Source organism: Panthera pardus, unplaced genomic scaffold, assembly GCF_024362965.1.
Source record: "Panthera pardus isolate Hobbes unplaced genomic scaffold, ASM2436296v1 HiC_scaffold_22, whole genome shotgun sequence".
NCBI classification, from domain to species: Eukaryota; Metazoa; Chordata; class Mammalia; order Carnivora; family Felidae; genus Panthera; species Panthera pardus.
The window spans coordinates 85,108,163-85,131,363 of NW_026526788.1; the positions used below are offsets into that span (position 1 = coordinate 85,108,163).

Genomic DNA, 23,201 nt, shown 5'->3' on the forward strand with positions numbered 1-23,201 from the left:
AACGGTTTTGCCCAAATTTGATTCTCAAACACGTCGTGTTTACTCTTTCCTTCCTTTGCGTTCGTAAATGTGATACGGAGCCTGGAGGGTGGACGGTCCATCCGCAGGGTGGCTTTTCCCTCTGGTTTTCACGGCCTCCACACCCCGCAGAAGGGCATCTGTCACAAGCACCTCCCAGTTCTGTGACAAGGACACTGGCCTCTGAGACACGGGCCGCACCTGCCTGGCCAGTCGGCTCTTGTCTTAGGCTTCTGCCTGCACACGGTGTCTTGGTGCAGAGAGGTGAGCGAGGCTCCTGTATGACGTCTCCTTATGTCATGTGAAAAACCAAAGAAAAGAGAAACAGGAGAGCGAGACCCCTCACAGGCATGTGAGGTGACGGCCTATTCTCGCAGCTGCTAAGCAGTGGGCTGGGCTGGGCCCCGGGGACCCACCGTGCTCCCTGGCCCCTGGCAGGGCCCCACACTCCGCCATCGCTGGTCCCCTGGGCTCAGGCAAGTTCCCCAAAATATCCATCAGGGCAGCAAAAGGTATCTGTCACCAGATGGAGGGAGGCGGGGAGCAGGTGCAGGGGTCTCCCAGCCACCCCAAGACCACTGGGTGCAGGTGGACGTAATGTTTGCCTAGCCACACCGGAGGCCCAGTGGCCCCCGGAGAAGGGTCAAGAACCTCCCTCCGGCCTGAGCCCACTGACCTCTGCCTCCAGGACCAGAGGCTGGAGACGCGGCCCCTTGTTTAGTCTGTGTCTGCGTAGGGTGTGCCTGCCAGTCTGTCCACGCCACTCAGGAGCCCCCAGCCCCAGCTCAGCTCCCCACCCAGTCCGCCCACGGCTCCCCTCCCAGGACCGGTTCCTCCTGAGCACCGCAGTGCCCCCCCACCCCCCGCCAGCCATCTCCCACAAACCCGGGTGGCACCAGCTCTATGCGAACGAGTTCTGGTTCCGAGAATTTGCATAGCTGCCCTCCACCCTTGTTCCCGTCCTCCCTCTTCCCTCCTCTCCCGCTGCGTCCCACAGGCTCAGGCTGATACCGAATACAGTGTTCGCTGTAATTAGCGATACCATTACCCTCTTTACCCAATTTCCTGGAACGCATGGCTGTGTCTTCTGGAGCTCCTGACAATTAAAGGCAGCGTGAGAGGCCAGAAGGACAGGCGTGCTCCCGGCTCGGCTCGTCCTTGGTGGGGAGGCACGGGCTTCCCTGTAGGCCGCCGGGATGAGGCCTAGGTGCAGGCGGTGTGTTTGGGGGGCAGCCGCAGGCATGCTGGGAGGAGAAAAGCCAAGGACGCTGCACAAATGAGCAGGTGACCACGGCGGGCCACCGGCAACCTCGGAAGACTCCCGTGGAACAGGCCCACGGCTGCCTGAGATTTGTCCCGCGTAGGATGGAGACGTGGGGATTACCTCCTGGTTGAAAACCATCCACGGACATGTCCAATCTCTAAACCTAGACATGGGAGCGGTCCACACGAGCCCAGGTGAGCCAGATGAGCTACAGGTGGGTCCAGAGGTGAGCAAGGGGTCTGCCCGCTTCCCCTGAACTCTGGGCACTTCGACTCCCGCCCTCACCTCCCAGTGCTCATGGGGCTTTAGCAACTGCAGCTTCTTTCTTCTGTTTTGACAGATAAACAGAATTTTGTGCCATCGTTGCACAACATCCTCCGCCGATTTGATTTACCTTTGCGGGTTGTTTTCACCTTAGCGACGGGCGGAATCCTGCTCCGGCAGTGAGAGGGGTGGTCCGCCTCCCTCCCCAAGGGCATCTTCATGATTAGAACAGGGTCTCATCGCTAACCACACGGTATCTGAAGATCCGGATTGCCAAAGGCCACGGCCATCAGTCCAGGAAAGAGGAACCACAGCACAGGAGCGAGGCAAGACATAAACCCCAGGCAAAGAGCTTTAGTATTCAAAAAATGGTATTTACGTTTCTTACTATTCAGTGCTGCTGGGGCTGCTGGGAAACGCCGTGTCAGGAACTCTCAGACGTGGCCACCGAACTACTCTTCCCAGAGCAATTCAGTTTATCGACCACATGTTTGTAGCCCGTAGGAAACAATTCCGCACACAAAGTACACACGTCCATATGATCATCAGAGTATTATTTGAAACAGCAAATTTGGAGAATATAAGAAATGAATGAAAATGCAGGATTTCTGAATTGACAACGAATTGAATATTATGACCTCATCCAAGTGTTTTCCAAAGGATGATATGAATGCTTTTTAAAAATGCTGGAAAGGGGTGCCTGGGTGGCTCAGTTGGTCAAGCATCTGACTTCGGCTCAGGTCATGATCGCACACATGGTCCGTGAGTTCGAGCCCCACGTCGGGCTCTGTGCTGACAGCTCAGGGCCTGGAAACTGCTTCGGATTCTGTGTCTCCCTCTGTCTCTCTGCCCCTCCCCGCTCATGCTCTGTCTCTCTCTGTCTCTCTCTCTATGTCAAAAATAAATAAACATTTAAAAATTTTATAATGCTTGGGGCACCTGGGTGGCTCAGTCGGTTGAGTGTCCGACTTCGGCTCAGGTCATGATCTCACGTTTTGTGAGTTCGAGCCCCACGTCGGGCTCTGTGCTGACCGCTCAGAGCCTGGATCCTGCTTCGGATTCTGTGTCTCCCTCTCTCTCTGCCCCTTCCCCGCTCATGCTCTGTCTCTCTCTGTCTCTCAAAAATGAATAAACGTTAATTTTTTTTTTTTTTAATTTTAATGCTTAAAAAGGAAAAACAGTACACAAATTTATAAGTAGGTTAAACCTCATAAAATCAACTACATTAGAATGTTTGGTTGAACCATGTTCAACTACAGTTCAATCCTGGTTATGTTCTAAGACAAAAATACTTATTATTGATATTTTTAAGTCTAGTTTTAGAAACAAAAGACTGGGAAGAAATGTATCTGAATGAAAATAATGATCTCTTAGGACAGACAGGACTTGGGGTGAATTATTAGATATTCTTTTTTGCAAATTTTCTTTCCATGCACACGTCACTGTGCAGCAGGACTGTGTGTTATTACCGGTGTGACGTGTGCCCCGCGGGGTCCGCGGACTTGCCATAGGTCCACGAGGAGCAGACACCGCAGGTGTCCAGGCTGGGACTCACACAGGTACCTGAGACGCGTCGCCTCCAGGGCCGTCTCGCCTACGTCGGCCGCTGGTCATGAGGATGACGGAGCCCTCCCGCGTGCGTTCGGAGGCAACGCCATGTGCGTGTCTGAGAGCAGGGGCGCCAGACACGGCTCACGGGGAGGGAAGCGAGGTGGCGCTTCCTGCTGCCGGGAGAAGGCCTCCCCCGCCGCCCTGTTAGCCAGAAGGCACCCAGTACTGTTACTTTACGGCAACCTTGTACGACAGCATCATGGTGGACGGCCAGCCCAGTGCAGAGAGAGACCCGTATGGCCGGTGGGTGTGAATGTGTGGTCTGTGACTCAGATCCCAACTCCACGGAGCTCAGCTGCACAGTCAGCCACCATGCCAGCCAGTCTCCCCGAGGCCACTCACCGCTGGGAAGCTGGCCGAGGGTCACCCACACAGGGACCCCAGAGAGCACAGCAGGTCTGGGCCGTGGAGTCCCTAAGGTAGGATCTGGGACTCTCCAAAGGCCCTTGGAAAGCCGTACTTCTTTTTTTTTTTAATGTTTATTCATCAAATTCACCTGAAGCAGGCTCCAGGCTCCCAGCTGTTGACACAGAGCCCGATGCAGGGCTCGAACTCACCAGCTGTGAGATCATGACCCGAGCCGAAGTCGGATACTTAACCCCAGCGTCCTAATGGCTAGGTGCCCCAGCCGTACCCACTTCTAAGGGATACTTTGCAGGAGGAAGATGTTCTCAATAAAATGTTTCTAATACATTTGCCTGAATAGGAGGGATCACATTAATAATCTGCTGTTCGACGAGACCTGCCCCTTCACAGGCTGAAGTTTTTTTTTTCTTTTTTTTTTTAAGGCTCTACTGTGGTTTATACAGTAAAGCAAAACAAAAATAAAACCTTCCTTGAGCCGTCAGATACATATTACAAACACGCAAAGCCACAGGCCCTTCCCCAATCCGTGATCCCCATGGAAAAACCCCAAACATGCCCTTGTTAAACTACGAGAAACCCACAGGACCTAGCTCCATCGTTCCGTAAGTACATGAATTTCTGGACTGAAGCATTGTACAAATGCAATAAAAAACATTATTAATCACTCAGTCCATGAAAAGAGTGACCTTTCTGTGCCTCATTTTCAAGCAACAGGAAATCTTATGGGCTTAGCTATCAAATTCTCTTGAGCACTGAGTAACTTATAAAATATGCTGGCATATTTTATAAAGTCAAAAAGCCATAAATGGTGGCATTGCTTTATGACATCAGCAGTAAATTCAGGTTAATCTTTTCTATTCATGAGCTGCGTGTGGGATCCTTGCAAAATCCTCCTAAGACAGGGGTTCAGGCTTCGCCCAGGTCTCTTCTTTCCAGGGAAAACTCAGAACTCCGGGTGGGTACTTGGCATTTCTGTGTCGTTTTGCTGATTCGCATCTACACGACCTACACGAGGTGCTCATGCAGAAGAATCTACGAATCAAAGGCCGAAAGGAATCACCCACCTCGGTGAGGCAAGAGCGTAGTGAAAATCTCATTAGTAAAGCTGCTCGACCACAGCCGTTGGGGTAAATTCAAGAAACCGCACAGCCCTGGCTTGCCGGCGGGCTTAGCAAACACAGGTAGGTGTCTCAGGCAGCCCTGGGCTCTCCCGGGGGTCGGTCTGAGGCTGTGCTGGTGAGGCCGGGCTGGTTGGCTTCCCAAACAAAGAGGGGGACGTGCAGACGAGATCAAATACGTTCCTGCCTCCATTTCTCCAAGGCTCCTAATGCCATCACGTCTCAGGGAAGAGGGGTCACGTCTCCTGCTGGCTGGGTCAACTGGAACAGACTGGCCAGGTCGATGCAGACACTGAGTTACATATATTTCTGTGCGTGACAAGGGCAGACAGCCACCCGCGTGTTGATCGACGCCTAATGAGACTGGAGACAAGCCTCAGGAGTGTCCACGCCTATGGCTTCTCCAGAGCAGAAGCAGCCCATCCTGGCGATTCTGTCGGGGGAGGAGTGTGTTTTATCACTTCTCCCGAGTGATGCCGAGACCTGTCCCGCAGACGCCTGGTGGCCACGCGAGTGGGGAGAACAGAACGGGGAATGACAGGTGCTTCGGAGACAAGCCCCTTCGTCACGGGCTCGGCGGGCGGGCTCCGGGACCGGCGGGTCAGGGGGCACGTGCGGCGACACCACGGCCCAGTCCCCGATGGCATCCACGTGGACACTGAGGGAATCTCGGGAGGTCGTTCAGCGCCTGCTGCACACCAGACCCTGGGGACCCAAGGGAGCATCAGGCAGTCCCGACCCTGCAGGAGCTGAGGCCTCTCACGGCAGCTTGGACAATGTGGAAGGGACACAGGAGTCACGTGGCATCCTGTGTTAGCCAGGGGACGGGCGGCAGGGCAGGGGACCTGAGGCGAGAGTGGAAGGCGGGCAGGGCGTGGGAGAGACAGGACAGGGTGGTGGTCGGTGGTGACACTGGGCCATGAGGCCAGCCGGACCGTCACAACCCGAGCAGCCCCAGGGGTGGCGGTGACGGCATAAACACGCTGTTGGCAGCATCCGGGACCCCCCGGGAGGAAGGGGAAGCAGCCCGCAGGCCCGCGTCCCCAGCGGGCCCAGCTGAGCAGAGTGCAGGACGAGGCCGAGAGCAGAGCGAGGCCCCAGTGAGGGCCGTCCCGGCTCGGCGGGTCTCTCCCTGTCCCGTCGGAGATATGCAGCCGCCCGGGCGGGAGCAGGGGGCCCACTGCTCCCCGGGCCATTGCACACGGCAGGATTTGTTCCCCAAAGGGTCTCAACGTCTCGAAACAATTGTTTGCGGGGGGAGGCAGGAACTGACGTCCTTTTGAAGATAAAATTTCAGCCCAACACCTGCAGGTTCGAACATCGCGTCTGTTCAAGTAACCCGTCGTCATCAGCGCACGCAGGCCGGCCCCCACGGGCCTGTGCCCCCGGCCCCCCTCCCGGCACGGCCGTGTCCCCTCGCATCCGTGCCAGTTTGGGCTTCGCACACCCCCCCGCGGTTTTGACTTCATGAGGCGACTTCTCCCTCCAGGCCCTCACGGCCAAGGGCTGTATTTCATTTGTAAGCGAATGACAAGACCGATGAAGTGAGAGGCCCCCGCTGTGGGCCGCCTCCGTCCTACCTGTAACACTTAAAGCTGACACGCCCCAGTCGCCCTGCATCGCCAGGGCCTCCTGCCAGCCTCACTCTGGGGAGCCCCGCTCGACCTCCCGCTCCGGGGGAGGTGGGGTCTCCCGACCCCCGGCCTCAGGGCCCGTGGCACCTGCTGTTGGGAGGGGCCGGCCCAGGAGGCGGCCTGGGGACAGCTATCGACCAGGGAGGGAATCTGCTCCCTCTGCCAGGCCTCCCAAGGCCACCAGAGTGTCCGTGATCGTCACCACCGCACAGGGCCCCTGGTACCGCGTTCAGCCTCATTTTGTGAAGAAGTCCAACTGGGCTATTAGAGCTGACTCATTTTATACCCAAGAGCCAAAGCTGGAAATAAAAGTCATTGGAAGGAGATCTGGTTCTAAAATGTTTCTCTCTTAAATTCAAAACAAGGTTCACAAGCCAACTATAATGAAGACATCCTCATTTTACTAAAAATAGTTGAACGGATCCACAGGTGTGACAGTCCCGGCTTGTCCAAGTTAGAACAGGGGACGCCCCTCTGGGGGGCACGGACCCGAGACCTGGCCGGGCTCCAGCAGGAAGCTTATCAACACAGGTGCTGTCTGTACACAACGCCAGTGCCCGTCCCCCATCCGCCTCTCCGGGGCCGGCATGAGCGGTGGGGGGAGGGGGTCGGGCGACAACCACAGCCCTCAAGACCAGAAGCAGGGGTCCCTTTTCATGTCGCTTCGGCCTCAAGTCTTTTCGCACCTGAATTTCACTCAGCCCGATTCCCTGCACTCAGTGTGGGAAGAAAAGCGTCCCTCGGGCTGCGGGGGGGATCGCTCGGCGACTGGCTTCCGAGGGGAGCCGTGATCTGCATTCGGGACCCACCCCCTCGCTCCAGGAGCACGTCTCCGAAGCGGTTCCTTACCCCTCGCTCCAGGAGCATATCTCGGAAGTGGGTCACCCTCTCCTCCAGCGGCAGCAGGATCTGGGGAGGCGGAGTCTTGGTGTCCTTGTCCGCTCCTTCTGCCTCCTCTGGCCCGGGACTCGCGTGGCCTTCTGTCCTTTAGGGCACGAGACACAGACAGTTAGCCGTGCCCTTGGAGACCCACCTGCAACCCCTAAAAGTCCCCCAGGAAACTCTTTAAGAAGCAGACGCTCTGAGAACCTTTCAAAGCCTGGTGCAGGCAGCCCAGCAAAGGTGGCGATTTTTGCTCTGGGGCGAAGACTGCTTTGTTGCGTTTGGGGCAGAGCTGAGGCTGAGACCCTGACCCCAGGGGCGCCGGCAGGGAGCGAAGGCAGCGGTGGGTGAGTGCGAGGGCCCACGAGGTGGGAGGAAGCCCAGAGTCACCGTTTCACTGCCTAGACCCGGCCGTCAGAGGAGGTGAAGAAGCCTTTCCATCTGACAAACCACGGGAGCCCACACCCGGCTCTGTTCCTGTTGTTTGGGTTTGTTTCGTTTCAGGGAAGACCTTCCTTTTGGACAAATGCAGGAAGACAATTACTGGAGACCAATCCATCGACACTCTGGGTACAGAAAACGCCGTCCCGGGGTCTAGCCCGACAGGGAGATTTCAGTGACACAGGGGGAACTCGACCCCCACCCCAGGCAGTCTGCACAGGGATCGGTGCAGAGTGGGACCCACAAGCCCTGGAGCTGTTCCCTCCCTCCGGTTCCCCCCGGCCCACAGCCACCACCCAGACGCAGCGGGCAGCGTCGGGAGCGGGCACAAGCCAGGGCCCGGCGGGCACCAGGGGATCCAACAAGCCACCTTTACCAGGCTGGCGGCCGACAGGAAGGAAAGAGCCCACTCGCGAAGCACCAACCTGGCACCTGCCTTCTGTTACATACCCGGCCGCTCGACGGTGCTCTCGGGTCCACAACTCATGCCAGCAGCATTTGGGAACCTGCTTCCCAAACACCTGGGCATTCGTTGCTGCAAGATGTTCAGGGAACCGCAGACATGGCTCTCTCGCGATGCCCCTCTCACCCCGGACCTGGCCCGCACGGGAGCAAGCCCGTCCAGCCGCCGCGCCTGCCCTGCCTCACAGCCTGGGCTCTGCCCTGAGGCATGTTCTCCCCCTGCCCCGGCCTGGCGAGCCACGCGCTCTGACCCCACAGAACCCTCTGCTGGGCCTCCTTCTGGCCCACCCTGCCCCACGCTTCCCCACAGTCAGGTCCCACGGCCAGTGACTCCCGCAAGGACGGGTGCAAATCCATTGTGTCCCGAGACCCCCTGGTTCAGAGAACCTGCACTTCTGATGCGCTTTGGTCAGGTTAGACCAGCAACTGTAAAGAGAAGTCACCTGGGAAGCGCCTGGACTCAGCACCTCCTGCGGGCCCGCCAGCACCTACATGGAGACGTCAGAGCAGAGGATGTGCCCCTCAAGAGCACGGCACGTCCCTGCTTCTTCGCAAACCCAGCCTTACCCTGGGAGTTAGTCAGCGAGAGTCACTTACGCCAGATACAGGGAGGGGCTTCCTGACACAGGTGTGGCACGGTGCCCCCCCCAGGGGGACTGCGCTCCTGGGGGACACCCAGCGGTGCCTGGAGACATTGGTGGTTATCACCGCCGGGGAGGCGCTGCTGGCACCTGGAGATGTAGAGGCGGACGCGCTGCTAAATGCCCCGCATCGCACAGGACAGATGCCTGTGAGGGCTTGTCCGGCAAATCTCCACCATCACGCATTTGGGGAGGAAGGGGGCAGGCCCACTGAAGGTCATACCATCACTTAGTGGCCGGGACCAAGGTGGTCCCTGCCTCCTGACACCTGCTTTTTCCATCACTGTCTATCCAAGATACCGCGGAAATCTGTTAGTTACCGGCTTCAGGATGTGCCGAGAATATACAACGTTCTATGTCTAACACTCACCAGGGTTGCGCTACGGCTTAATCCAACCTAATACAAAATGTGCGAAGGGAAAAAAAAGAAAAAACATCGGCTCAGCCCATTAGGGAATCTTATTTATAGACCAACGATTTCAGGAGAACTTACATTCTTTGCTGCTTATGTGATTATGTGGAATTTCAAGAAAAAGAAAATTACCAGTGGGTTTGCAATTGTATCATAATCCAAAGGGTATAATTAGGAGTTCTTTGTAATAAATTTTCATTAGTTAAAAATAGAAGTGTGGAAACAAGACATGTATTGTAACTTGAAATAAGATTAATAGGAACGTTGTAAGCCCAGCAATGATCACATTTTACTGCTCATTCAACACAATACTTTGTTCAGAGGTGCTGGGTGCCTTCCATATTGTGAAGCTATGGGTTCAATTAGAATCGGTCAAAAGTAATGCAAACTTGCTAAATATATTTTTAGTAGTCTCATGGCTGAATGAGTGTTGTACCTTTACCAAAAAGCAAATTCTAGTACTTGGGATACAACTAGCTTCAGGCCAAATCACCAGGGACGAGAGGCAGAAACCCCAAGGACACGGTAACTGGTGCCCACGGGTCGTGCTGGCCTGGTGGGTGGGAAAGGCCTCTCATCCGGGAAAGAGTTTTGCCGCATGGCAGACCCCTCGCCAGGTCGACACCCTGCTTTGGGAAATCTTCCAGGTCAAGTGCATAGGTTGAGAAGGGCCTGGTCCTGCCCAGCCTTTCCCCCAGAGCAGGGGTCCCCAAGTCTGGGCCGCGGTGCTGGGGTCCCTTCACTCTGCGGGGCAGCTCCCTGGCTCCCGGCTCCCCCTGCCCTCTGACTGCTACTGAGCTTGTCCAGCTGAACCGCTAATGGCCTGCGTACGTGAGCACACGTGGCGTCCACCCGGCCGCTGAGTCTGTAGCGACAGGGTTTGCCGACCTCGCCCGTGTGCACAGGGCAGCAGGCTATTTGGTAAAACTCACCAGACGCATGCTCCGTGCAACCAGATTCTAGACGCGGCACGTCTGGTCACTGTTTCCTTTTTGTGGATGACAACCTTTAATGAGCTCATCTGAGGCTGAGGGAGCTCAGGCCGCGGGACTTTGCACATCTGCTGTGTGCCCAGAGGCCACCTCGGACTCGCAGACGCGCCTCTCTCCAGGAGAGGAGGGGAAGAGGCCCAGAGACGGCACCGTCTCCGTAGCAGGTGCGCGCTGGGGGGCATGGTGCTCAGCACGTCTGAGGCACCCGCTGTTGACCCCAGTGTCCATTCGCCAGTGTGCCATCATCCTGCCACCCCACGGGGAAGCTCACGAGGGGCTGGACGCATCAAAGGCCAAACCTCGGTTTGCACCGACGGACTGAGGTCCGCACACCTCAGGGTCCTCATGTGGGGCGATGACAGTGCTCACCTCACCGAGCTGTGAGGATTCGTGAGATAACCTGTGAACCCCTCTGAGCACCCGCCCCCCTCCCCTCTCCCCTCCCCTCCCCCTTCTAACACTATCACGCGAGAGGCTGTGCACAAATAGAAGGCATTCACCATAACGCTGCCCCGACGGCAGTACCGGAGCGGGAGGGAGGTGAAGGCCGAAGCCTGGTTCTGGAGAAGAAGCCACACGTGGATGTGCAGAATTCAACGTGCTTCTGAGCCTCCATGGGGACTGCTTGTTGCAAACTCTTAGGCAAGTTATGGAAGTTCTCTGGACCTTGTTTTGGTAAAACCAGGTGGTTTGGACGAGACGATCTTGACACGCCTCAAAGCACCTCCATTCTGTGATGCAAATGGGATCCTGCTCGCTTAGTCCTGGTGAAATAGTCCAGCACCTGGATTCTTCCATAGATTAGCTCTGCCTCCTGGTTTTGACTATAAATTTGGTAAGAGGCTTCCCACATCTTCATCCAGATGGTCATAAAACGTGCAGCAGGAAGTGCCCAGGGCAGTGGCCTCTGGAGGGACCCACCAGCCCCGCCCCGCGGCGACCCTGCGTTCTCCCAGGTGGGCGATGGGCAGGGGGGCGGCCACGGCGGGAGCAGTGTCCTGGCAGCACTGTGTCTGCACGTGCCACGGCCACCACTGGGGTCCCTGCATGAGACGGCCAGCCTGCGGTGCTCTCCGAGGTGCTGGTGGCCCGTCTCAAGTGACCTTGGTTTCATTTAAACCACCTCTCTCTCCCTCCTTGTCCTTGGGTCCGCTTCCCAGGGGGAGGGCAGCTTGGATGGCGTTTCTGCTTTACCACCATCGTCTGCAACCATTGACCACTTGGTGCCACACTCTGCCGAGGGCCGGCTGGCCGGGCGATGAGCTGACAGGGGTGGTTCCATCAGGTAATAAAGACTGTGTCTGGTCTTTGTCCTTGCTTTCTTTGTGAATTTCCTGAGTGACTGGGGTGTCCTTGTTAAGGAGCTCGTTTTGGCCACCCCTGAGGTTACGAGACACAGTGACTCGGGGTGTGCCCTCAGACAGGTTCAAGGGAGGGCCAGGCCCACTGGAAACACCAGCACGTGAAAAGAGGGCTGGAACCCTCAGGAAGGGAGGGGGCTGGAAGTCGAGTTCGGTCACATGGCCAGTGATTCAATCCGTCCTGCCTATATACTAACACCAGTGGGTTTGGAGGAGCCTCCTGGCTGGTGGGCCGGTGTCCCAGGAAGGAGGTGCACCCCAAATCCACAGGGACAGAGGCCCAGGACCCTTCCAGAACTCACCCTATGCATCTCCACCATTTGGCTGTTCCTGGGTTGTGCCCTTTATGATAAAACCACAACCTGAAGTACAGTGCTCTCCCGAGCTCTGTGAATCATTCTAGCAAGTCATCAAACCTGAAGGGAGGTTATGAGAACCCCCGGATTTACAGCCAAGTCAGACAGAAGTGGGGACAGGCTGGAGACCCCCCGTCTGCTGGTGTGTGGAGTGGAGGCAGTTTTGTTTGGACGTCACCTGCGGGGTCTGTGCCGACTGGGGGTAGTTACGATCAGACTCGAGTGTGGGACACCAGGTGACTCTCAGAGAATCACCCTCAGAAGGCAGGCACAGGTTTTTGGGTTTTTTTATTCTGTCAGCAGGTGTGCCTGAGGGCCTGCTGTGTCGCCCCCAGTGGCCAGGGCAGGCCGCATGGCTCCTGGGCTCCTGGGTCATTCATGGCAGACCCCCCCCAACCATGCAGCACTCGGCCAGGATCACCGATGGGTGCCTTTCAGAGGTCGAGAGACTCTGTCCCCAGTCCCTCCTGGCTTGGTGGCTCACCAGCTATACCTGGTGTCCCCTGGCCCGTAGAGGCATCCACCAGGTCTCTGCCCTCGTGGTCCCATGGCGTTCCCCCATGGGCATTCATGTCCAAATGGCCCCCTTTTTTAAGGACACCAGTCATTTGATTAGGGCCCACTTTAATGACCTCATCCTAACTAATTACCTCTGCAACGACCCTGTTTCCAAATAAGGCCCCATTCTGAGGTTCTGGGGCTAGGACTCCAACGTATGAATGGGGCGGGGGACACGATTAAACCCATAACTAGGTCCATCCTCACCGGGCAGGAAAGTGCCACACCCTCCAGGACGGTCCAGGTTTTGTCAACGCGAGAAGCAACGGGCTGGAAATCGGGGGCCCGAGGTCTCCCTGTGTGTGAAGTGGGGTCCCGACATGCCCCCCAACCCAGGAAGCACCGCACCAACCTCACTCTCCCAGGGATGGAGACCGCCTGGGTCATGGCTTTTTTTCTAAAACATTCACGTTGGTTCGTGCAGAGAGGTCTCAGCTTCTCCAGGACATGCCTCTGTTTGCCCACAGCCCACGCAGGTGTCCCCTGCGAGCCTCTTGGTGGCCTCACCACAGAAGAGCCACGTGCTTTCTCAGCTCCTCAGGCTGCCAATCGGTCCACCTGCCTCCTGTCTTCATGGCTGTCTCACCTCTGTGCCTTCGCCATGAGGCTTCATCTTGACACCTGCTCTTCCTGCCCCTTGTCCGCTCACAGGCCTGGCTTGGTTTCCATCTGGTCACCTGGCCTGCACGCCATACCTTACCCTGAGTGACTGAGCCGCTCTCTCCTCTGCACTTGCAGGTGTGGGGTTCCTGCAGCAGGTGGCCCGGACACACGATGCTTTCGTCGGAGCCACCTGGGGATCTGCCTCTCTGGCTGCCAGGCACGTCCCTGCATGCAGCATGAGGGCTTGTTGGTGTCTTCTTCTCCAGCCCTAGGCACGTGCTGGGTGCCCAGAAGGCAGTGGCTAAACTGTTGACTTAGATTCTGTGGTTGAGTTTGTTCCCTGCGATTTCCTAGGAGACACGTTAAATGCAGGAGAGCCTCAGGTCTCACTTCCTAAAGGGGACAGGTGTTGTGGTCTTTAGACGTCTTTCTTACAGCCACAGAATGGTGCCCTTCTGAGCGTTTCCTCTCGAATTTGTCCGGATGTAATTAACACATTTTTGTAAGCCTTCTGAATGCATGGCTGTTCTCTCTGAGAAGAGTTGTCAAAGGAATTCATAAAACAAGGTTGTTTTGTAAATGTCCTGTGGTTTGGTATCCACCGCTCTGTGCCATGCAAAGTGGCTGAGAGCAACGCTTCAGGACCCAGGCAAGACTAGAACCCCTCCATGGCTCACGGTAACTGTCTTCTGGATATTCATTAGCCTCTTCAAGCTTCATAGTCCTTGTCCTCAAAAGGGGAGGAACACGGAGGAAGAGGAGGAGAAGGAGGAGGGGAAGACAACAGAGAAGAAGAAGGAGAAGGGGAAGAGGAAGAAGAAGGAGAAGAAAAGGGGGAAGAGGAGGAAGGGGAGAGGGAGGGGAGGGGGAGGAATGGGTGAGGGGAAGAGGAGACAAAAGAGAAGAAGGGGAAGGGGAAGGACAGGAAGAGAAAGAGGAGGAGGGCAGATCTACACTGTAGGGATGACACAGGAGGCAGAGCGTTTGTTGGGCAAATAGTTTGACCTCAACAGACTTGTCTTTGAACTTGGACTTTCACCCAAACATGCTGTGTATTTTCAGACAAGCATCATCATTTTCCTTTTTTTTTTCATCTGTAAAATTGGAATTATAATAGTACTTGACTCTTAAGATCTGTCGTAAGAATTAACTGCAATAATATGAATACCTGATATTTGTTGACATTCTGTGTGTAAACCTTATCCTCCTACTTTGCCTACATCACTTCATTCAATCCCAGTGCTACAGGGTGACATGGTTATCATCCTCACTCTACAGATGGGAAAACTGAGATGATGCCTGAAAAGTAGTTAGCACAATGGCTGCTCTATACATAGTGCTGCTGCTGCTGCTGCTGATAGTGGTGATGATGATGGTGATGGTGGTGGTGGTGATGGTGGTGATGATGATGGTGATGGTGGTGATGATGCTGGTGATGGTGGTGGTGGTGATGATGATGGTGGTGGTGATGATGGTGGTGGTGATGATGGTGGTGGTGATGATGATGATGATGGTGATGATGATGGTGGTGATGGTGGTGGTGATGATGGTGGTGGTGATGATGGTGGTGGTGGTGATGGTGGTGATGATGGTGGTGGTGGTGGTGGTGATGATGGTGGTGATGGTGATGATGATGATGGTGGTGATGTCGGTGATGATGGTGGTGATGAGGATGGTGGTGGTGGTGGTGATGATGATGATGATGATGGTGGTGGTGATGGTGGTGATGATGGTGGTGATGATGGTGGTGATGATGGCGGTGATGGTGATGATGATGATGGTGGTGATGGTGGTGGTGATGGTGGTGGTGATGATGGTGGTGATGGCTATGATGAGGATGGTGCCACGTGATAGTGGTGGTAACAGTAATGATGATTCTTCACTTTCATTGTCTCTGGCAGCCTCTGACCATGCACACCAACCCTCCGAAGACTGGGATCCAGTCCTCTATGTGGCTGGATGATGCTCATCTTTTATTTGATTTAATAGAAGGGGAGAACTTGTTCTTTCTCCTGGCAAAGAAGGCTGGGAATTCATCATCAAAATACTGCCAGCCTGTAACTCTGGCATTAGACACAATACGAAATTCTGCAGGAATCAAAGTCTCTGTGAACCTCTGCCTTGTGGGGCCTCAAACGTTATGTTGTGTGGTTGTAACAAACAGTCTTCAGATGAGGCGAACTTTGAAAGATGCGTATTCTCTGCTCTTTAGCCCTGACGCCGAGCGTGGTAGCGTGCCCCTGGCCACTGTCAGAAGACTGGCACATCGATCAGGGTGGGCTCCAGGTCCCTTGACGGGGTGGGAGGGTGCAGGGGTGCCGGCTCTTCCAGCAATGCCCTTCACATGCGGATGGTCGGGATCCAGCAGCGGCCTCGAGCAGGGCGCCTCTCCCGGATGAAACGCAGCCACGGGCAGGATCCTGGCTGCGGGGCCTCAGCACCGGTCCCGGGCAGGATGGAGTGAGGAGCCGTGGGAGCACAAGGATGTGGCTGTCCCTGCCTGCACACAGAGGTGAGGCTCAAGGCTGATAGGGACACAAGGTGTGCCCGGAGGAGCAGGACTCAGGCTCCAGGCCGGGCCTGGGACCTCGGGTTCTCAGCGCTGCCCTGCTCTGCCTGACTGACCGCGGACCCCCTGGCAAACCTCTGTGTGTCTCCTCGCCCGGCCCCACCTTCTGGCCCTGATGACACCTTCAGGGGGGTGTGGGCTGGGGACCAGCACAGGCACCCCGGCTCTGCCGAGGCCAACCCCTCCGTGGCGGGCTGACCACTCAGCCGTCCCCTTTCTGTGCACACAGTTACGATTTGCCAGTTACCAGCCAGGACCTCCTACCACACGATGCTCTGCTGGCCACGGCCTTCGGAGGGACCGAGGGGTGCCAGCTGCAGACTTGTCAGCCTAAAGGCCATCTCTGCGCTCGAAGGCCAAGGTCCCCTCCGTGGAAAGCAGCGGCTGAAGGCTGTTTTCTGGCTCATGGCAGACGGCCCCATTCTGGGCTGCATAGAGCTCGGACCCCTGTCTCCAGAAATGGGTCAGTCTGGTTGTCAAAGGGCAGGTTCTGAGTGGAGTCCCGCTTCATGACCCAGCTCCGTGAGGTGCCATGCTGTCCTGGCTTCAGTGCTGGTCTTGGAGAAATCGGAACAAATTCCCAGCAGCTGGGGGTCCTCAAACGCCTCAGCGGATCCTGTGCGGTCTCATCTGGGAACGCACAAGGCCTCAGCGCCCAGGACCTGATCTCACACGATGGCAGCACAGGGGGCCCGCGGATGGGTCCTCGCTGTCCCCCGAGCAGGTGTTTCCTCCTCTGAATCCTGAGCACGCCCAGGCTTGCTGGGGGTGGGGGGCGTCCTCGGCTTGGGGGACGTGGGCCGGGGCCCACGGAGGCTGCTGTGTCACTTGTATTGCAACAGTCACGACAGAACTTTGGGGAAGCACCAGAAGGAACGCATCAGCCCAATCCCACGCACCTCGGGACACAAGACTCTTGGACATTTGAAGCTTTAAACCACAGGAAAACCTCCTGACGTGAAACAAAGCAAAGGCAGAGAAGTTCTCAGTGTCCCCAAATCCTCATGCTACAGCAGGCCATCAGGACCGCGGAAGACAGCCCGCAGACGACGTCTTCACAAGTAGGGTGGAGGCTTCCCTGGGAACTCTCACTGTGGCGGGCACAGCCAGGCCCCAGGGACCAGCGGGCCCTCGGGTATCAGCGACGGCCCCAGGAAGCAGGGAGGTGGCGGAGGCCCAGGGAGCCTGATGTGTCCCCGGGGCTGAGAGGCAGCCACGGGGCAGCGGCTGCCCAGAGGGGTGGTGCCGGACCTGGAGGGGCTCCGGCTTCAGAGAAGCCAGCATGGTGGCCGGGCTTGCGAGCTAAGGGTCCCTCAGGTTAAAACCCGGGACAAGGACAAAGAGAAACTGGAGTGAACTTATTGGAATTACACAGAGACACCAAGGAAAGGGAAAGGAGGGTGAAAGTGGGGGGCACCGTGGACAGGCTCCAAACACAGGGGCACATCCCCATGTCACGACAATGAGACAGAGTGTTCCAGAGCCCGGTGACCAGGAATGCCGCCTTGGACCATCTCCCCAGCACCCTCTCGTTTCACTCGAGCTGCAGAAAAATGTCACCGTGCAACCCCACGTACAGGAGTAAGAGAACAATGATGCCCCTGCAGACAGAAGGAGCAAGGCCCAAAGTCAGCCAAGAATCTGATGAAAATAGTAACCAACCACTTGAAAATGAGCTAACTTTTCTTTCTTTCTTTTTTTTTAAGTTTATTTATTTATTTTGAGACACAGACAACACGTGTCGGGGAGGAGCAGAGAGAGAGGAAACAGAGAATCCCAACCAGCTCCCAAGCTGCCAATGCAGAGTCCCACGAGGGGCTCGAACCACGAACCATGAGATTGTGACCCGAGCCGAAACCAAGAGTCGGATGTTCGACCAACCGAGCCACCCAGGTGCCCCGAAAATGAGCTCACTTTTCAAAGGCTATGGTGGAGGTTATAAAATCACAGCATATATCAGAGTAGATAATTCAGGGGGAAAAGGGCATGTTGTTGCACCAAATAAAGATCTGAAAAGAGAGCTGGATGATGCGGGAAATTACAAATTAAAGGGAAACAAATTAGAAATGAAGCATAAACCAGAAGGCGCACAAACACGCCTTAAGATTAACAGATAAGAACGAGAGGGAAAAACCTCAAGAAACCAGGAAAGGTACAAAGAGGATGTGAAAGAAAGTGACATAGAAAGGCAAAGAGCTACTTGTGTACTTGGAGTGGCCAGTAAGGAGGCTCAAAGCATAAAATGGAACAAATTCTAAAAAAAAAACAAACTCAAGAAAAATCTCCTCGTATTAAAAAGACGTTCACCTACATTTTGAAAAGGTACACCTCATGCCTGGGGCAGTCAAACAACAATCACCAAGACAGGGACAAGCGCTTCGTTGTTGTTGTTGTTGTTTTTAATTTTTATTTATTTTTGAGACAGAGAGAGAGAAACAGAGCGTGAGCAGGGGAGGGGCAGAGAGAGAGGGAGACACAGAACCCGAAGCAGGCTCCGGGTTCCGAGCTGTCAGCGCAGAGCCCCACGCAGGGCTCAAACTCACAGACCGCGAGATCAGGACCTGAGCGGAAGTCGGACGCTTAACCGACTAAGCCAGCCAGATGCCCCTCTTTATTTATTTTTGAGACAGAGAGACAGACAGAGCGTGAGCAGGGGAGGGGCAGAGAGAGGAGGAGACACAGAATCCGAAGCAGGCTCCGGGCTCTGAGCTGTCAGCACAAAGCCCGACGTGAGGCTCGAACTTACGAACCATGAGATCATGACCTGAGCCGAAGTCAGACGCTTAACTGACTGAGCCACCCAGGCGCCCCAACAAGCTCCTTGTTTTTTAAAGGACAGGACCCGTAACAGGTGGAAACACATCAACTGTTTAACTCTGGGAACTCATCGTGAGTTCATCACCTTTGCAGGACACTACCAAGTCAGCACAAGGCTTTGACAATGAGCTTGGAAGGGGAAGAATCCAGCTTTTATCCTGTTTTCTATCTGGGTTATAACTTAAGGGAACCAAAAAGTTTATGAGGCCATTGCTCTTTGTAAAGTGTTCAATCCAGCAGGTGCAAATAAACTGGGACGACTCACACACTGGTGTTTAACAACCCTTACGGAAATGACAGTCCTACACAAATCACCCGCTCACGTCACGAAAAGACAGGTGACCAGAGATGCTGAGGCTCCTGGCGGAGGGAGCTCAGTGCTGCCGTACGGTTTTCTTACCAAACGTGGACCAGACCGGAGCTGGGACGGCCTGTACGTGTGGCTGCACGCACAGAAGCTCAGGGGCGGTGGAGCCCATGGACGTGAGGTCACGGATGCGGGACTTGGGTCGGGGGAAATGCTGATTTCTTTCAAAGCAAATGAAGAAAACCAAACTGGGGCAGGAGAGGAGAAAACCGCAGATTAAAACAGACTCAGGAAGGTGATCAGCAGGGTGTGGAAAGCAAACCTGACTCGGACGCTGGTGTGAAAACGAAAAGAGTAAGAGAAAAGAAAACCATCAAGGGAATTTGAACAATGTCCGGGCGTTGATTTGATCACATTAAGGAATTATTGTTTGCTGCTTGTTTTCAGGCGTGACTACGGATAACTTCTAAAAATCTGGTATGTTAGTCCTGCACCCTGAAATACGTCCAAACGGAATTTATATGAGACCTGGGTTTGTTCCCAAATAGTCTGAGTGGGGGGCACAGACCAGACATGAGCTGCACTGGCCGTGACGTTACTGAGGCCGGGAACGTGGCCCCGGAGGGCGGATGTCCTGCTCTGCTTTCTATACTGAACTTTGCCCCGTTGAAAAGTTCAAGGATGAACTCAGGGCTGGGTCCGCTGAGTTGACCTCACCCGCGTTTTCCCCCGCACACAATCCTGCTCTCATCCCGGACCATCCTCTTGAGGCCGCACCTGCTCTGTGTCTGTCACCATAGAGGCAAACGCCGCCCTGCCGCCGCTCCAGCCACCTCCCCCTGCCTCCCGCCAGCTGAGCGATCTTCGCGGCAGACGCGATCGTCAGAGGGCGCAGAGCTGACCCATTACTTTTCCCAGGTCTGCAGCACGTACATTCTTGCTCATGGGACACAAGAGAAAAAGCTGCCTCGGGCTGTCACACGTGTACACCTCCTGGGGTTAGGGAGGGAGCCCAAATTCTTGATAGCCAGTCTGGAGAAGAGGGAGGTGAGACGTGGGCCAGCACGTGGCGACGTCTCTCTGTGTCCCCGCCGTGACACCGCCATCACGCCGCCGTAAGGGTCAAGTCCACTGGACGGAAGGGCTGCAGGAGACAGGCTCACTGTCACAGCAGGCGCCCGGCTCCAGGCCGCACCCCCTTCCCCTCACTGGCCGTCGGGCGCGCCCACACAACAACGTCTGCTGAGGCAGAAAACGCATTTCCCATTTCCCCTTCGAAGGGCTGCAGTGACTTTGGACATCCTAACTGCAATCGAGGCAATGCATGCAGGTTGCTGATGCTTGGTCGCTCGTTTGAGCGGCTTCTGGGGAGCAGCTGTAGCCGCGATGACCTCTCGGTAGGGACAGCCACCCTGGGTGCGCCACGGTCAGCAGGATGGAGAGGAGTCTGGGGATAGGAAACTCCCTAGATTCCGTTTAAGACGGAGAGTTTGAAAGTGGGAATTTTGAGGAAGAGGTAGAAATTGAAACTGTCTTCTCAAATCAAAGACCGTCTCCAGGAGCGATCCCGTCCTAAGCTCCCTTGGGAGCGGGCGGCAGAGGGCACCGCACAGGGGTCCCGGGGAGGCCCCCGGGGCTCATCGTGGCGGAAGGAGAGAAGGGCCAGTGTGAACCCAGACCCCACACGTCTCCTCGGGCTCCTCCGTCCTGGGTAAGCCTGTCAAAGTCCTGATTGTTTGAGACTCAGCTGACGCCTTGCCTCCCTGACCACCCGATGTCCGCGTGGCCTTGCAGGGACCCCCTGAATGCTTTCGCAGGGAAGGCAATGCAGACGGGCACAGCTCCGGTGTCGATGGCCCGTGTCACGCCCGCGCTGGGCCCTCCCTTCCTGGGCAGGGACTCAGATCAAACAACAGCTGTGGTTCTGTCATGCAGAGGCCCGAGGAGAAGCCAGATGCCCACGGAGGGATAGACCGGAATCGGTGACTGTGCCCGGCCCCGGTGCAGGGGCGGCAGGCGGTCCCGTGCCGAGGGGAAGGGGCTGCAGCTCAGCCGTGGTTATCGTACACCCGGCAGCTTCAGCACAGAGACACAGGATGGCAAGTTCCGGGATCAAGGGCTAGAGCGGGGAGTGCCGACATGGTGGCACCAGGGACGGAGACATTTCTGCTGCAACCAACTGGCCCCGGGGTGCCCCAAGCCAAGGAGGAAATACGGTTGGTCCAGCGGTGCCACGCTGCAGCGTCTGGGATGCTGGGTCCGTCTGGCGTGGCCTTAACACTCCTGTCTTCCTGGGCTAGAGCTGCCGGAGACGGAAAATGACACCCAAGTGTTTGTGTGTCCCTGGGCCCCACACAGCAGGTGCAGGGGGCATCTGCTCGGCGCACGCCCGAAAGACAAGGGGGAGAGCCAAGGATTGGTTATAATCTGGGAACGTGGCCACCTGTTTGTCCGTCCATCCGCTCTGTCTGTCTCTCCAGGAGCCATGGCCTTCCGTGGGAGGCCCCAGGCCTCCTATGCATGACCATTTGACAGACGTGGGCCTCATCTTGTCCCTGAAGTGTCCATCCCACCACAGAGATGGGGGCCATGGGAAGCTCCCAGACGGGACACCGGGGGTCCAGGCACACAGTGCAGCACATACAGCAGGTGCTTAGCATTTGACGGATGCATGGGCCAGAACCTAGCTTCTCTCCGCTGGCCTGCCTGTGGGCGGGTGCCACGTTGGACTTAGGAGGTCACGGCAGGCCGGGAAGGTCCCCAGGGTCTCCTGTGCACCCTGCATGTGGGTGTGCTCTCGACGGCATGAATGGACCCCGCGTGGAAGAAAATTCTCCAGCAGTCCCTCCCCCATGTGAGGGAAGACAGACTGATCACAGACATCAGTTTTATCTCAGAGTTCAGGCACCTGCTGCAGCACTAGAGGTCCCCGGAGACCCCCGGCCAGCCCTCCCGCGCAAAGGTAAGTGATGGCAAACCAGAGTCCCAGGAAGGAAAGGTAGGCTGAGAGTTCTGACGAAGAGCCAGCGAGGGAACTTTGGGGGGGGTGAGGGCTCCGGTCGACTCGGCCTGGCCTCCTGCAGGCCGGATTTCAGATCTCTCCATGGGAGACCCTTGCGTGACGGGTGACAGCAGAAGTCTGCCTGTTCACCCCAAGGCAAGGGGCAGCGCCCACCGCGTCTGCGTGCAGCTGGCGTGCAACACGGGTCTCCTTACCGATGCTGGTATCTGGTCACCCCTTCAAAAACACAGAGGTTTATAATTCTTTTTGAAGAGAAAATAAATGGCAGGAATATGTGTGTTCCAGTTCAAAAAGACAGTGAAATCCCAGCACAACTGATCACTCCATCCCAAAGGCAGCTGTCACAAGGTAACCTGTGTGGGACGCTCTAGTGACCTGTGGCACAGGTTTCTATACAGACCCCACTGGTCAGCTGAAATCATGAATTATGTACGAAGAGTAGCAGAAGGGCAGTGGGCGTTAATCGTTTGTTTTCCATGCTCGTCAAAGACCACAGAAAGACGGCGCACTGTCCTATCTTACGGAGTCGCCTGGAGAAGAACGCGAGACTCCCACCCTGACCCTGGAATGCGGAGCATTCTCGTTCTATCAGGGCCAATTAAAGATACAGTTTTATAGCAAGTTTATTTTTAAGCCCACCTATTTTCTAGCATTATCTGACGGCATTTCAAAGAGGCGATGCTCTCACTTTCTCAACAGCTAACCTCCGTGGGATTCGAGAAACCCGGTACGTAGAAAGGAAAGAGCTTGGCTCCTGGTTGTCTCTGTGGCGCGATGCCCCCGCCGCTGCCCACACTTACTGATAATCGTTTGCCTGTGCGCCGGAGACCAGCGGCTTTCTGACTGCGGTAGGAGGGTTTCCTTCCACCTGCCACAGTTGGCTCTGTCTGGATACGGGCTTGACTGGGGAACAGTGTCAGGGGCAGCGTCTGCAACACCTCCACACTTTATATTAGGCTTGTCTTTTGGATGGTAATGTTTTTTCGTACTAGATGGATTGTCCCAGCCCTAGATTGCCCCCAGGTGGGGTGTAGAACTCCAGGAAGACGGATCATAACCTCGCGGCTCTGCGCGGGGCACCTCGGGATCACGTGTGGACACGGAGGATGGGGGTACCTCCTCAGGTGACCCCAAAGATCCTTCAAGACCCAGCCTTGTCCAGAGGCCCTGCTTGGGGCGTGCCTTGGCCACGCTGGTTTGCCAAGAGAAAATATGCGGGACGTACTTGGGGCAAACAGAAAAAGGACCGGGCACTTCCTGCCGATTCAATGTTCTCTTAGGTCTCCAGCCCACGCTGCTCACGACCCCAAGAAAGCGCCCTATCGATACGACTTTTTTATGGGATGAGGCCAACTTTACCCCTTCTACCCAAAGCCATCAACTGGGCATCCCCAAACTTACAAACTACAAAATTTACAAACTTAGAAATAAGCAATACTCCAAGCCAAGAGACTTCTTTTGGTCACCCACAGGATAAAAAATCTGCGCCACAGCTGTGGGGCC

General features: G+C 55.9%; 1 protein-coding gene across 1 annotated transcript in view; it reads right to left on the reverse strand.

Annotated features, from left to right (window-relative positions):
- Window positions 1–23,201, reverse strand: part of TCERG1L (transcription elongation regulator 1 like) — a 195,070-nt gene that overhangs the window by 14,132 nt on the left and 157,737 nt on the right. The window contains exon 9 of the mRNA XM_053910055.1: window positions 7,125–7,260. Within this exon, the coding sequence (XP_053766030.1) occupies window positions 7,125–7,260 (136 nt within the window). The remainder of the gene's footprint in view (window positions 1–7,124; window positions 7,261–23,201) is intronic.